At 44.7% G+C, this 16,905-nt stretch overlaps 1 protein-coding gene across 1 annotated transcript in view; it reads left to right on the forward strand.

Annotated features, from left to right (window-relative positions):
• Positions 1–3,199: 3,199 nt before the first annotated feature.
• Positions 3,200–16,905, forward strand: part of LOC132824308 (ovochymase-2-like) — a 33,031-nt gene continuing 19,325 nt past the window's right edge. The window contains exons 1-2 of the mRNA XM_060838653.1: positions 3,200–3,206; positions 8,402–8,511. Coding sequence (XP_060694636.1) covers positions 3,200–3,206; positions 8,402–8,511 — 117 coding nt within the window. The remainder of the gene's footprint in view (positions 3,207–8,401; positions 8,512–16,905) is intronic.

Raw genomic sequence — 16,905 nt, forward strand, 5'->3', positions numbered from 1 at the left:
TCTGGTCTCCCTGCTATAAGAAGGATGCTGTGAAAATTGAAAGAGTTCAGGAAAGACTTATAAGGATGTTGCCAGGGTTGGAGGATTTGAGCTATCGGGCGAGGCTGAATAGGCTGGGGTTATTTTCCCTGCAGCAATGGAGGCTGAGGGTTGACCTCATAGAGCTTTATAAAATCACGAGGGGCATGAATAGGATGAGTAGACAAGAACTTTTCCCCGGGTGAAAACTAGAGGACACAGGTTTAAAGTGAGAGGGGAAAGATTTAAAAAGGACCTAAGTGGCAACATTTTCACACAGAGGGTGGTGTGTGTATGGAATGAGCTGCCAGAGGAAGCGGTGGAGGCTGGTTACAGGTACAACATTTTTTAAAAATCTGGATGGATACATGAACAGGTATATGAATAGAGCAATATGTGCCAAATGCTGGCAAATGGGACTAGATTTATATTGAATATCTGGGTGGCCTGGACGAGTTGGACTGATGGGTCTGTTTCCGTACTGTATATCTCTATGATTCCTTGACTCTGTAAGGACTGATGTATAAGGTTAGAAGCTTTTCTTCCGCAGAGTGGGTTAGTGAACCAACTGGGCTCCTGTTACAAGCTTTCATAGCCACTTTAATCAAATGCTAACCCTTGTTTAGAGCAAAGACCAGTGCAGCACAAAGCACATGCCAAAGCATGATGCCTTTCTAAACTAAAAACCTTTTGCCTCCCCAGAATCCACAACCCTCTGTTCCCTGCCTATTCATGAGTCTGTTAGGAAGCTTCCTAAAGATTGCTATTTTATCTGTTTCTAACCCCTCCTCTGGCAGCGCATTCTAGGCACTCACCACCCATTGTATAAAAAACTTGCCTCTCACGTCCCCTTTAAAAATACCCCCTTCTACCTTAAATCTATATGCCATAGTAATTGACATTTCTATCCTGGGAAAAGTCACCAACTAGTCATTGCATCTCAGCCTCTCATAATTTTGTAACCTTTTATCAGGTCACCCCTCACCATCTAACAGTCAAGTAAAAACAAATCAAGTTTTGCTAATCTCTCCTCATAGCTGACATTCTCCAAACCAAGTAATGTACTGGAACACTGTTTCTGTTCCCTTTTCAAAGCCTCCACATTATTCTGGCAGTGTGGTAACCAGACCTGTATACAATATCCCACATGTAGCTGAACTGAAGTTATATGCAGCTCCAACATGTCTTGCCAATTTTTATACCTTATGCCCCAACTGAGGAAGACAAGCATGCTGTATGCCTTCTTGATCACTTTATCTACTTATTTTGGATGAAGTGATCAAGAAGGCATATAAGAGACCCTCGAGGCTCCCAGCCTCATTCCTGATACAGGGCTCCATCCCAAAACTTCGATATTCCTGCTCCTTGGATGCTGCCTGACCTGCTATGCTTTTCCAGCAACACACTCTCATATCCCTCTCTAGACTCACCGTGTCCTCCTTTGTGAAAAGCATTGCACAATGTATGTTAAGGACCTCATCCACATCCTCCGTTCCAAGCATAAATTTCCTCCTTTGTCCTTGAATGGATCTACCCTTTCCTCTACATTGGGAAGACAGGAAGCCTATTCTCAGAGCGCTTCAGAGAACATCTCCAGGACACCTGCACCAATCAACCCCCTTGCCCCGTAGCCGAGCACTTCAACTCCCCCTCCCACTGTGCTGAGGACATGCAGGTCCTGGACCTCCTCCATTGTCGCTCCCTCACCACCCGATGCCTGGAGGAAAAACGCCACATCTTCCGCCTCAGGACTTTCCAACCCCAGGGCATCAATGTGGATTTCACCAGTTTCCTCATTTTCCCTCTCCCCACCTTACCCCAGTTCCAACCTTCCAGCTCAGCACCATCCTCATGACCTGTCCCATCTGTCAATCTTCCTTCGCACCTATCCACTCCACCCTCCTCTCTGACCTATCACCTTTACCCCCACCTCCATCCATCTATTGCACTCTCAGTTACCTTCCCCCCAACCCCACCCTCTCCCATTTATCTGTCCACCTCGAGGCTCCCAGCTTCATTCCGGATGAACGTTGATTTTCCTGCTCCTCGGATACTGCCTGACCTGCTGTGCTTTTCCAGCATCATACTCTTGACTCTACCCTTTCCCTAGCTATCCTCTTTCTCCTTATGTATGTATAAAAAGCTTTGGGATTTTCCTTTATCCCATTTGCCAAGGCCATTTCATGGCCCCTTTTAGGCCTTCTAACTCCCTGTTTAAGTTCTTTTTTGTCCCCTTTACGTTCCTTGAGGGCTCTGTCTATCTTCAGTTTCCTAAACCTTACATAGGCTTCCTTTTTCTTCCTGACTAAGCTCACAATTTCTCATGTCATCCAAAGTTCCCAAATCTTGCCATTCTTATCCTTCACTTTCACAAGAACATGCTAGTCCTGAACTCTAATCACTTGGCCTTTAAAAGATTGCCAAAAGGAAGTTGTGGATTTACCCACGAAAAGCCATCCAAGTTTACATTCCCCACTCCCTGCCTAATATTATGGTGGCTAGCCTTCCCCCAATTTAATACTTTCACCCAAGGACTACTCTTTTCCTTATCCATAAGTAACTTAAAAATTACAGAATTATGGTTACTGTTCCTGAAGGACTCCCCCAATGAAACTTTGATAACCTTGCCAGACTCATTCCCCAATACCAGGTTGAGTAAGGCCCCTTCCGCCTAAGTACATAGTTTCAAGAAACTTATAGTTTCAAGAAACTGTCCTCAAACCTAGCAAACATTCCTCCATCCAGGCCCCAGACACTAAGTGAGCCTCAGTCAATATAGGGGAAGTTAAAATCACTGACCACAACAACCCTGTTGATTTCCATAATCTGTCCACATATCTGTACCTCTATCTTCCAGTTACATTATTAAACCAAATGCAGCTTGCTATGGTATGCTTTGAACCATAACCTCTGTGCGAGCCCTCTAAGCTGAATCATGATGGTATGAATGCTCAATCGGAAAATTAAGAATGCAACATTTAAGAGGCATTTGGATGGGTATATGAATAGGAAGGGTTTGGAGGGATATGGGCCAGGTGCTGGCAGGTGGGACTAGATTGGGTTGGGATATCTGGTCAGCATGGATGGGTTGGACCGAAGGGTCTGTTTCCATGCTGTACTCTTTATGACTCTATGAATTGGCCACTCAGCCCTCAATCCTGTTCTGTCATTCAGTTAGATCATGGCTGGTGAGCACCCTAACTCTGTTCACAAACTTGGCTCCCTTACATTTAGCATCATGGACTAACAATAAAACACATGCTTTGATGATTCTGTGAGATTATTTTAATAACAGATGAACAATCAACATATCCATATAGTGTTCTCATGTTCACTATTGATGCTATGGAGATAAACATTTTCCAAATGTGACACAGAACACGAGTCATCTACCTGTGTTATGCTGTATATCACCTGCTTGGCCTTAACTGATTTTGAAAGTTGGATGGGGTCTAAAATGTGAGGCTCATTCTCACAGAAATGGACAAAATGTGTTTCAAATGTGTGACTGGTGTTGTTTAATGTTCTTAGGATTGATATTTATATCAATGGAAGTACAAACTATGCTTCATCAAATGATGGAAACATAAACCATGACAATAGCTTTCATTACTTTGATGATAGCATTACAAAGATTTGCATTGAGTGCATTTAATTTTGTAAAACATCCCAAGGTGCTTCGCAGAAGCATATGTCAAATAAAATTTGACATTGAACCATAAACCTGACAATGGGATAGAGTGATGTGGGAGTGGGGAGTGATTCTTGAAATTGTTTAAACAATCATATATGCTGTTGTGAAAACAAACTCTGTCATATCTTTTGCTTTTCACAAGTCATCAGGAATTCTAATTAATTATTAAACTTCATTGTTTGCCTTTCCTAACTGTAAATAATGTCCAGAAATCATACTCTTTAGCAATATTTAAAAGAATGGCTCATTAAAAAACATAATGACATAAAACAAAGAATGCTGAAGATCTTTAACAAAGGCCAAAATCACTGGAGAAATTTGGCAGGTCGGGCGGTGTCTGTGGATAGAAAACAGAGTCAATGTTTTGAGTCCAGTGATCCTTCTTCAGCAGTTGGGTCTCATGGACATCACATCCCAAAAGGCCATAACTTGTTCATTTCTTATGTGTCTCCCTGAATGCTAATTTAACAGAAGCATTAACAACATCTTACAGGAAAGCAAGGTGGAAAATCTGTCAGATTATTCCCTGAATGGATTATCAAGTCATGAGCAGAAAGTGTCATCACCAACTTTCAAACAAACACAAAGTTGTAACTTGGTGATGAGAAGGGTCCTGCATATGCTACCCTTCCTGTATCCCCAGGGGGTCACATTCTCCTCCAGTTGGCCTCCAGGTGGCTGAATAGGACAAGAGGACATCACCCACTTCCTTCTGGAATGCATCTTTATAAAGGATGCTTGGAAAAAGGTTTTTATCGAGGCTCAGGCTGACTAGTTGCAGAACACAGGACTCTCTGTTTCATGAGTTGTTCACTAGGATGTGCTTTGAGATAAACACCAGCCGGCCGCTGCTTTAGGATCATCAATGAAAGACTGCCTTCTGACAGCTGAGAGCTGCTGGTAATTCAGTGCAAAGAACTGTCAAAGAAAAAGTGTTACTGACTGGCACGGTACTAGTTCCAGGACTATATGCTGAAGAATGTACTAAAGCTTTGTGACATCTGCCACAAAGGCTCAATGGCAATGGTCACTATCTAAGGATGTCCCACCATTTTATATCAAATGGCTGGATATCATGTTTTATTTTATTGACGTGTGCAATCTGGGCCAGTATTTATTTCCTGTCCCCAGCTGTCTTCCCCAGTGGTGAGCTGCCTTCTTGAACCGCTGCAGTCCATCTATTTTAGGTAGACTTATGATGACCCTAGGGAAGGGGTTCTATGATTTTGATCCAACAACACTGACAGAATGAAGATATGTTTCCAACTCAGGATAGTAGATGGCTTGGAGGGAAACTTGTATATGGTGGTGTTCCCCTGTATCTGCTGCCCTTCTCCTTCAAGATAGGAATGGCCACGGGATTGGTAAAATCCTTCGGGCCGAACGCTTAAACTGAAGGATTGAGTCTCCTTTTTGTCAAGCCTCAGGGAAGTCTCTCTCTATGAGGCTGGATAATTTTTTTCTCAAGCCAGTATCCCATCCTTGACACATACATAGACATCATGGTGGACAGGCTGGTGCTGAGGAAGCCTCTACCAGCCTGGTCTAAGGTTGTCACTTAGGTCATTGCTGTCTCAACCATCTAGACACAAACACTCAGCAGTGTCAGAAGAAAGTCAATGACCTTCTGCATTTTGCCAAGGTAAGTGCCTATTTTCTTTACTTCACCCAGCTCCCACCAAGCTGCATGCTCTACCAACCTCACTATTGCATGCAACGTCATCCCCCTCTGCTTCCACTCATCCAATCCACCCACACTACCAACCCTACATATCCTCTGCTCTGTCTTCTTGTACAAAACATAGTGCCACGCACTTTCATCTCTTTCAGTCTCTCCCTTTGTCTCATTCTAGGAGAAAATGACCCACAATAGGGCTGAAAGAACCAGCAAGGTTGGATGCTGCAGAATTAGGCTCCTTATTCCCCTATGAAGAGAAGATCTTGGCCCTTTTCAGTGAGGACAGGTTCTAGTGGAGGCATGAAAATATTCATGCTCTTCCACCCTGCCTGCCACCTTTGGCCCTGGGGGAAGTCATGCCAAAGAGGGTACACCTACCTCCGGGCAGGGCACTCTCAGCATGTTTGGGGCCTTTAGACACAAATGTCCTCTAGGTCATCCAACTAAAATGCTAAAGCCAGCAGGTGCCACGTGTAATTCACGTTTCCTGTACTATGGGTGTGGACCCCGAGACTGCTCTGAGACATACTGTGAGGCAATGAAAGGAGACCCAATAAGGATGCATAAATGGCACAAGTAACAAAGTATTGTAAATACATGCTCGCATTTGTTAATACTTCTTTACTTTGTATCCTCAGCTGTGTGAGTGAGTGTCAGTGTGGCTGCAACTGCAACATTAAAGGGATTGAGCTGAGCCATCACTAGCATGACAAGAGCTTTTACGTTCCAAGTAGAGTCATAGACATGAACAACATGGAACCTGACCCTTCGGTCCAACTTCTCCATGCCGACCAGATATCCTAAATTAATCTAATTCCATTTCTCAGCATTTGGCCCATATCCTTATAAACCCTTCCTATTCATATATCCATCCAGATGCCTTTTAAATGTTGAAATTCTACCAGCCACCACCACTTCCTCAGTCAGCTCATTCCATACACGCACCACTCTCTGCATGCTCTATGTGAAGTTAGCAGTTCCTGCACTATGTGCAATCTATGGGAACTTAGCATGGGATTACCACTTTGACCACGGGATACATCTTCCCAGGTGGCACAACATTCCTTGTGTACTGCAGCCATTAGTGGGATTGATTCCTGTTGTTGTGGGATGTGGTTAAGGGGGCTTTGGGCCAGGATTTCTACTGCATGCTGTGGGCTATAGGTGTCTATGTAATACCATTATCCTTTGAAGGGCCTCACATCACTTGAAATCGAAGCCTCTCTCTCACAGAATGAAATACTTAGCCCTTCCCACTGCAGGTGTGGGAACGGCCATTGTGCACTTGTTATTTATAGCACATTGGAAGGAAAGAGATCGGTCCTCACAGAGTCAGTCTCAGACTAAGCCCCTTACCCTGGTGAACCCCTGAATGTACAGATTCCCTTCATAGTTGCCTTCCCCCTCAATCCCATAGGCTTGAAACCTGTCCTGTCTATCTAAATCTTCATCTCCTTGCTTTACCTCACCCACCCCCTAGCAACATACACATTGAGTAAACATACCACAAATCTTGATAAGGATCCTCACCTATCTTCTGCAGCTCCACAGTCTGCTTGCACTGGACCCACATGACTGATTGTAGCCCACCCCTTAGACTATGGAGTCCAGACTCACTGAAAATCATTGCCCCAAGTGGCTGAATGACTGGTACCAAACCTGTGGACTAATATTGGAAGTTGCCCCTGACCTTCTGTGCGAGGTGCTCCCTGATTGAAGAATGCTTCTTTTGGTCTGGCTGTGGACTTTGAGACATAATATTGTGTTGAAGCACATGAAGTTGTTTGGTGCATATTCAGCTGGCAAATGGTGCACATGTGAGATTAATATAGCATGGTGCTATAAAGAAATGTATCTACTTCTAGACAGATCATTGCTAACAACCTTGACAAACTGCCTGGCTTTGTGTCTCTGCTAAAAGGCAAGGCAAGACAGAAGTTCAATGAGTATTTAAGCTCTGGATGAGGGGATAAAGTACAATAAGGCAAGGCAAGGGATTGCTGTGAGCGTTGAACATTTGAACAAGAAACAAGAGTAGGCCACTTGACCTGTTAAGCCTGCCCCTCCAGTTAACAAGGTCATGGCTGATCCGATGTTAACCTCAACTCTACATTGCCGCATATCCCTGATATTTTTCAACCCCTATTCGAGCAAATAAGATTCCTGAGCTGTATCTTAATTCAAATCATGAGACAGATGCCCATCCCTGCCTGCAAAGTGTCCTTGCAGCAGCATTACGCCGAGAGATGCCAGTACATTCTAAAGTGCAGCATTCAAGTGCAGTTCCATACTGTAAGTGGATCGGAGATTGTTGTGAGGCTGATACATATTGGTTGCCAAGATCTATGACTTTGGGAATGTGCACTCAGTACCCATCGAGTTTGCCATGAGATATTTGTGTTGGCTGCCCAAGTTGGAGATGCAGAGAAGCAAAAGGGGATTTAGATTCACCGAATGCTTACTCTGACTTTCACACTGGGAATGCTCAGTGTCTAGTTTCTATCCAGCAAGTGGGACAATTAAAAATAGCACATTAATGATTAAGTAATAGCCCATGCAAATAGACCTCTTACTTAGAACTTTTTCTGACCTGCAACACCTGTTTGGAAAATGGGACTTCTTATTTTTGACATCGCGAAGGTCCTTGCAGTTCATTTCATGCAATTTTTCCAACTTTCCTGCCGTGGTCCATGTCGTTCTGGATTGGGCAATTTCCATCGAAATGTAAATGAGTGTGGCAATTAAATTCGTTTTCGCAAATTTAATGAGGACCTTCCTTATTATATTGAAAGGAGCACTTACATAGTGTAATATTGAAACCATGTAGAGCACCTTTACAAATTATTTTGAAAATAGGTATCAATCTTCTCATAATAAATGTTGTTTAAAAAAGCAGAGAAAGGAATATAAATGTGCTCAGTGGTTTCCAGGCAACACTGCCATCAGGAGCCAAAAAATCTGCCAAATTACAAGGTAGCCAAAATTAACTATTTTTCTCTTCTTTTTCTAAGTTTTCAAGTGCGGCAGTCGTCCTGCTCAGGGAGGGGCCCCAATTCTGCTGAGTATTTGGAATCGTATAGTTGGAGGCAAGGAGTCGGAACCTGGAACACACCCTTGGCAGGTAGTGTGTACTGTGTCCTAAAACCTGTTTTAGACGTAGTTGATGAATTTCATAAGCTCTTTTGCTTTTAGAACGGCAGAGAGGGGGCATGAGAGAAGGACCTGTAAACAGGATTAGGGAAAACCCTAAGATATTTTATAAATATATTAAAGGGAAGAGGTTAACCAGTAGGGAATAAGGGGTCAACCAATGTGTGGAAGGATATTGGAAGAGTTTTGAATGGATAATTCTCTTTGGTCTTCACTCTGGAAAAGGAAAATGTATGTATTGATTCAGGAAAAGGGACTGTGAGGAGCTTGCACAGTTTGAGAGATATTGGAGGCGTTGTTGGCTTTAAAAACAGACAAATCCCCTGGCCTGGATGAATTGCATCCCAAGCTGTTCTAGGAGTTGAAGCAGAAATTGCAGGGGCTCTGACACAAATTTTTACAGGCCACGAGGGAAGTACCAGAGGCCTGGAGGACGGCTAATGCTGTTCCACTTTGTAAGAAGGGTGGTAGCGATGAACCAGGAAGTTACTGGTAAGTCTTGTGTAAGTGGTAGGGAAGCTACTGGAGAAAATTCTGAAGGAATGAATTAATACCCACTTGGAAAGGTATGGGTTAATTAGGGATAGTCAGCATGACTTGGCCAGAGGGAGGTCATGCCCAACAAATTTGGTAGAATTCTTTGAAAATGTGGTCGTGTGTGGATGAGGGAAGTTTAGTTATGTGCTTTATAGGGACTTTAGCAAAGCTTTTACCAAGGTCCCACATGTGAGACTGATTGAGACGATTAAAGCACATGGAATTGAGGAGACTTGGTGAGAGGGATCAGAAACTGGCTTAGTAAAAGATCACGAACGGTAGTGGTAGAAGGCTGTTTGAGTGACTGGAGGTGGATGTCCACCGATGTATCACAAGAATCAGTACTGGGACCCTTATTGTTTGTGATATTTCTAAATAATATAGATGAAAATAGGGGATGGGGGTGTGTGTTAAACAAATTTGCAGATAACATCAAGATTGGTAGTGTGGTTAATAGCAAAGAAGATGATTGAAGGTACAGGGTGATATAGATGGGTTGGTCAGATGGGCAGAGCAGTGACACAGATGGCATCTAACCCTGATAAGTGCAAGATGATGCACTTTGGATGGAGAAGTAAGATGAGGGAGTATTTAATAAATAGCAGAACATTGGGTACTTTGAGGAACAGTGGTATCTTAGGGTAGTTATTCACAGATTCATAGATTCATAGAGATGTACAGCATGGAAACAGATCCCTGAGTTTGGCAAAACTTAAATAGGACAGTAAAAAAGGCTTATGGGACACAAACTTTCATCAATTGTGGCAATGTGTAAGAACAAGGAGGTAATGTTGGAGTTGTACAGAGCATTGGTCATGCCACAATTGCAGATCTGATCACCTCATTACAGAGTGTGATAGCACTAGCACGAGTACAGAAGAGATTCACTAGGATATTGCCTGGAATGGAGCAATTGAGCTATAACAAAATAATAGATAGGCTTGGATTGTTTCCTCGAGAGCAGAGAAGGCTAAGGGGACCATTATTGAGGTGTATAAGATTATGAGATATTCGGATAGGGTGAATAGAGAGCAGCTGTTCCTCTTGGTTGAGGGATCAATCATGAGGGAGCATAATTTTAGCATAAGGGGCAGGAGATTCAGAGGGGATTTGGGAACGAACCTTTTCAATCAGAATCTAGAATGCACTGCCTAGGAAAGTAGTGGAGGCCTGAAACCTTCCAATGTTTAAAAAATATTTGGATGAGTACTTTAAATATCATAACATTCGAGGATATGGGACAAGTGCAGGAAATTGGGATTAGTGCGTCTTTACCAGTAGTAATGTCAGTGCAGACTTGATGGGCCAAGTTTCTATGTTTCATGGTTCCGTGATTCTATAAACTACAATTACACAGACATTGGTCTGAACCAAATGCCTGGGTCTGTGTAAAAATCACTGGCTATGGATTCCCAGGATTCTGATGATGATTACACGTGAACTGGTCTCACAGTCAGTGAGTCTGCACATAAACAAAGATTTCCAGTACTGAACTACCATCTACTCAATACAAAGCTGCTGAATTATTGAAAACAGATTGTCAGGGAAGGTCAATGATAAAGGAAGGGTAGAGAAAGTTGAGTTTAATTACCTGATTCTATGCCATATCCTTCTGTAATCCTATGTTAGCCTGCCTAAAACATTTCTGAGTCACAAGGGATGCAGAGAAATTAGAATACATCTCCTCTCACTGGCTTCGCCCTCCTGAATTCTGGAACCTTATTTGCTTTATGATATCTCTCAGCTCTTTCAGCTGCTTAGGCCTACTCCAAATCTTTCGATTCTCTCCATAAACATCTCCATTTCTCTGCCACACAATCTTTCCTTAAGATGATGACAAAGCTTAGCACTTTAGCTGAAAACTATGATCAGCCCTTTGATGAGTTACCCTGGAATATCGTTCCCAATATTTATATCGTTTTAAACTCAGATTTCCAATTCACCATTTTAAATCTACATTTATACGCACAATTTCCATTCTGATTTTACTCGTGCATCCTCAAGTACTTTAGGTTTACCTTATCTGTACCATTTAATATTTGACCTGCTTTGATGAAGTTTAGCTTATATGAAGATATTAAGGCATAGGGAATTAAAACAATTCCACTTCCATTGCTAACAGGAGATGCTTCAATGGACTAAGGCTGACTGCAGTTATTGTTTCAATTTACTTCTTTCTCGACTGTAAATTGTATTGAGTGGATGGTACCTCAGTAACTGGAAACATTTGTTTATGGACTGGTGGTGTTCATACTCTGCTTGTGCCTTCTCCTACCTTTTGTTATCTAAATCTATCATCATGTTACCTTCTCTTGGCTTCACCTTCATAACTTTGTCTTATTTTTCATTAGAAAAGAGACCTCAGTCCTTTCAATCCTTTTCTGATACCTATACCCTTTTCCCTGGATGCCTGAATAATAATACTTCTCTGTCTTTACATCCTGTTTTAAAGATGGCAACTGGAACTGCAAGTTGTAAATTAAATACTGATTGAACCAAGATTTGATGCAGGTTTAGCATAACTTCCTTACTTCTCAATTCTGTCCTTCTGGAAATAAATCCTAGTGCTAGCTTTGTTTTTCTTTCTATTTGTCTTGCCAGCTTGTGGTGCAAACTTTAGCAATTGAAATGTTTGTACTCCAAGATACCTTTGTTTTTCTCTTCCACTAAGACTTGTACCTTTCAAGTATTAAGCGACCTCCCTATACCTCTTGCCAGAATAGCGCAGCAGGTCAGGCAGCATCCAAGGAGCAGGAGAATCGACGTTTCGGGCATGAGCCCTTCTTCAGGAATTCCTGAAGAAGGGCTCATGCCCGAAACATAGAACATAGAACGTAGAACAATACAGCACAGAACAGGCCCTTCGGCCCACGATGTTGTGCCGAACATTTGTCCTAGCTTAAGCACCTATCCATGTACCTATCCAATTGCCGCTGAAAGATCACCAATGATTCTGACTCTGCCACTCCCACAGGCAGCGCATTCCATGCCCTCACCACACACTAGGTAAAGAACCTAGCCCTGACATCCCCCCTATACCTTCTACCCTTCACCTTAAATTTATGTCCCCTTGTAACACTCTGTTGTACCTGGGGAAAAAAGTCTCTGACTGTCTACTCTATCTATTCCCCTGATCATCTTATAAACCTCTACCAAGTCACTCCTCATCCTTCGCCGTTCCAATGAGAAAAGGCCTAGCACTCTCAACCTATCCTCATACGACCTATTCTCCATTCCAGGCAACATCCTGGCAAATCTCCTCTGCACCCTCTCCAAAGCTTCCACATCTTTCCTAAAATGAGGTGACCAGAACTGCACACAGTACTCCAAATGTGGCCTTACCAAGGTCCTATACAGCTGCAACATCACCTCACGACTCTTGAATTCAATCCCTCTGCTAATGAACACTAATACACCATAGGCCTTCTTACAAGCTCTATCCACCTGAGTGGCAACTTTCAAAGATCTATGAAACAAGACCCCAAAATCCCTCTGCTCCTCAACCTTACTAAGAACCCTACCGTTAACCCTGTATTCCGCATTCTTATTTGCCCTTTCAAAATGGACAACCTCACACTTGAGAGGGTTGCATTCCATCTGCCACTCCTGAGCCCAGCTCTGCATATCTAAGTCCCTTTGCAGCTGGCAACAGCCCTCCTCACTATCCACAACTCCACCAATCTTCATATCATCTGCAAGTTTACTGACCCACCCTTCGACTCCCTCTTCCAAGTCATTAATAAAAATTACAAAAGCAGAGGCCTAGAACTGATCCCTGCAGAACTCCATTTGTAACTGGGCTCCAGGCTGAATATTTACCATCTACCACCACTCTCTGACTTCGACTGGTTAGCCAGTTCTCTATCCAATTGGCCAAACTTCCCATTATCCCATGCCTCCTGACTTTCTGCATAAGCCTACCATGGGGAACCTTATCAAATGTCTTACTAAAATCCATGTACACTACATCCACTGCTCTACCCTCATCCACATGCTTGGCCACCTCCTCAAAGAATTCAATAAGACTTGTAAGGCAAGACCTACCCCTCACAAATCCATGCTGGCTGTCCCTAATCAAGCAGTGTCTTTCCAGATACATAAATCCTATCCCTCAGTACCCTTTCCATTACTTTGCCTACCACCGATGTAAGACTAACTGGCCTGTAATTCCTGGGGTTATCCCTATTCCCTTTTTTGAACAGGGGTACAACATTTACCACTGTCCAGTCCCCTGGCACCACCCCCATTGACAGTGAAGACAAAACGATCATTGCCAACGGTTCTGCAATTTCCTCTCTTGCTTCCCACATATTCCTAGTATATATCCTGTCAAGCCTGGGGGACTTGTCTATCCTCAAGTTTTTCAAAATGCCCAACACATCTTCCTTTCTAACAAGTATCTCCTCTAGCTTACCAGTCCTTTTCATACTGTCCTCTTCAACAATACGGTCCCTCTCCTTTGTAAATACTGAAGAAAAGTACGCATTCAAGACCTCTCCTATCTCTTCCGACTCAATACACAGTCTCCCACCACCATCCTTGATTGGACCTAACCTCGTTCTTGTCATTCTCATCTTTCTCACATACGCATAAAAGGCCTTGGGGTTATCCTTGATCCTGCCCGCCAAAGATTTTTCAAGCCCTCTCTTAGCTCTCCTAATCCCTTTCTTCAGCTCCCTCCTGGCTATCCTGTATCCCTCCAATGCTCTGTCTGAACCTTGTTTCTTCAACCTTATGTAAGCCTCCTTCTTCCTCCTTACAAGACATTCAACCTCCCACGTCAACCACGGTTCCCTCACACGACCATCTCTTTCCTGCCTGACAGGTACGTACATATCAAGGGCACGTCGTATCTGTTCCTTGAAAAATTTCCACATTTCAATGACATCCTTCCCTAATAGCCAGTGCTCCCAATTTATGTTCCGCAGATCCTGTCTTGCAGCATTGTATTTACCCTTGCCCCAATTGTAAAACCTGCCCTGTTGCACGCACCTATCTCTCTCCATAACCAAGGTGAAAGTCACAGAATGGTGGTCACCATCACCAAATGCTCACCCACTAACAAGCCCATCACTTGTCCCGGTTTGTTTCCAAGTACCAGATCCAATATGGCCTCCCCTCTGGTCAGACAATCTACACACTGAGTTAGAAAAGCTTCCTGGACACACTGCACAAACACCGTCCCATCCAATCTACTTGATCTAAAGAGCTTCCAATCAATATTTGGGAAGTTGAAATCGCCCATGACTACTACCCTGTGGCTTCTGTACCTTTCCAAAATCTGTTTCTCCAAGTCTCTGCTGCTATTGAGGGGCCTATAGTAAACACCAAACAGCGGACTGCTCCTTTCCTATTTCTGACTTCAGCCCATACTACCTCCAAACACAGATCCCCCTCGAACTGCCTTTCTACAGCCGTTACACCATTTCTAATTAGCAACGCCACCCTCCCTCCTTTTTTACCACCCTCCCTAATCTTACTGAAACATCTGTAACCAGGAACATCCAACAACCATTCCTGTCCCTCTTCTATCCACATTTCCGTGATGGCTACAACATCGTAGTCCCAGGTACCGATCCACGCCTTAAGTTCACCCACCTTATTTCTGATACTCCTTGCGTTGAAGTATACACACTTGAGCCCATCTCTGTGTCCGCAAATATTCCCTGTCAGTGCTACCTTCTCCACAGCCTCCCTACATTCTTGGACATCCTGAAAAACAGCTAACCTACTTGCTGGACTACAAGTCCGGATCCCATCCCCCTGCCAAATTAGTTTAAACCCCCCCAAAGAGTGCGAGCAAACGTACCTCCCAGGATATTGGTGCCCTTCTGGTTCAGGTGCAACCCGTCCTGCTTGTAAGGTCCCACCTTCCCCAGAATGCAGTCCAATTGTCCAAATACCTGAAGCCCTCCCTCCTACACCATCCTTGCAGCCACGTGTCCAACTGCACTCTCTCCCTATTCCTTGCCTCACTGTCACGTGGCACCGGCAACAATCCAGAGATGATGATTCTGTCCATCCTAGCTTTTAGCTTCCAGCCTAACTCCCTAAGCTCCTGAATGATCTCCCCACCCCTCTTCCTGCCTATGTCGTTGGCACCAATGTGCACCACAACTTCTGGCTGCGCACCCTCCCCCTTAAGGATTCTGAAGACACAGTCCGAGACGTCTTGGACCCTGGCACCTGGGAGGCAACAAACCATCCAAGAGTCTTGACCATGTTCGCAGAACCGCCTGTCTGTCCCTCTAACTATAGAGTCTCCTATAACTAGCGCTCTCCTCCTCTCCCCCTTTCCCTTCTGGGCCTCGGAGCCGTATCTCGTGCCAGAGACCCGGTCACTGCAGCTAGGCCGTCCCCCCCAACAGCATCCAAAGCGGTATACTTATTGTTGAGGGGAATGACCACAGGGGATCCCTGCACTGCCTGCTTCCTCCCCTTCCCACCTCTGTTACCCAGCTACCTCTGTTCTCTGGCGTAACTATGTCCCTGTAGCTTCTATCTATCACCCTCTCAGCCTCTCGAATAATCCTCAGTTCATCCATCTCCAGCTCCAGTTCCCTAATGCAGTCTGTGCGGAGCTGGAGCTGGCTGCACTTCCTGCAGGTGAAGTCGGCAGGAGCATCAGTGGTCACCCCTACCTCAAACATCCTGCAGGAGGAACATTCCACTGCCTGCGCTGCCATAACTCTACACTTAGTCTCCAAAACAAGAACATTAAGTAGCTTACCTGTTCAGCAGACTGAGACCTTTTTTTTAGGTTAGAGGAGGAGGGAGGGTGGGAGACACTACACGTGTAGTGTCTCGGGTTCCTTCTCCACTGAAACTTCTTACCTTCCCAGAAGCCACTGAGGTTGAAACCTTGGAGGTACGCGCTTTTAAATCAAACTTCTTACCTTCCCAGAAGCCTCTGTTGACGACTTCCGGGTTCCCGCTCCTAGTTGAAAAAAAAACAGACTGCGAAAAGAAAAACGTTAATTTAAACTGGTCTCCGCTTACCTTCTGGTTCCCCTCTCTGTGCGCCCGCTGCAGCGTCGATTCTCCTGCTCCTTGGATGCTGCCTGACCTGCTGCTCTTTTCCAGCAACACATTTTCAGCTCTGGTCTCCAGCATCTGCAGTCCTGACTGCACCTCCACACTCACTTCCCTCCAAGGCCCCAAGGGATCCTTCCATATCCGCCACAAGTTCACCTGTACCTCCACACCCCACCAACCCAACCTCCACCCCCGGCACCTTCCCCTGCAACCGCAGGAAATGTAAAACTTGCGCCCACACCTCCACACTCACTTCCCTCCAAGGCCCCAAGGGATCCTTCCATATCCGCCACAAGTTCACCTGTACCTCCACACACATCATCTATTGCATCCGCTGCACCCGATGTGGCCTCCTCTATATTGGTGAGACAGGCCGCTTACTTGCGGAACGCTTCAGAGAACACCTCTGGGCCGCCCGAACCAACCAACCCAATCACCCCGTGGCTCAACACTTTAACTCCCCCTCCCACTCCACCGAGGACATGCAGGTCCTTGGACTCCTCCACCGGCAGAACACAACTACACGACGGCTGGAGGAGGAGCGCCTCATCTTCCGCCTGGGAACCCTCCAACCACAAGGTATGAATTCAGATTTCTCCAGCTTCCTCATTTCCCCTCCCCCCACCTTGTCTCAGTCGGTTCCCTCAACTCAGCACCGCCCTCCTAACCTGCAATCCTCTTCCTGACCTCTCCGCCCCCACCCCACTCCGGCCTATCACCCTCACCTTGACCTCCTTCCACCTATCCCACCTCCATCGCCCCTCCCCCTAGTCCCTCCTCCCTACCTTTTATC

Source organism: Hemiscyllium ocellatum, chromosome 18 (genome assembly GCF_020745735.1).
Source record: "Hemiscyllium ocellatum isolate sHemOce1 chromosome 18, sHemOce1.pat.X.cur, whole genome shotgun sequence".
Lineage (NCBI taxonomy): Eukaryota > Metazoa > Chordata > Chondrichthyes > Orectolobiformes > Hemiscylliidae > Hemiscyllium > Hemiscyllium ocellatum.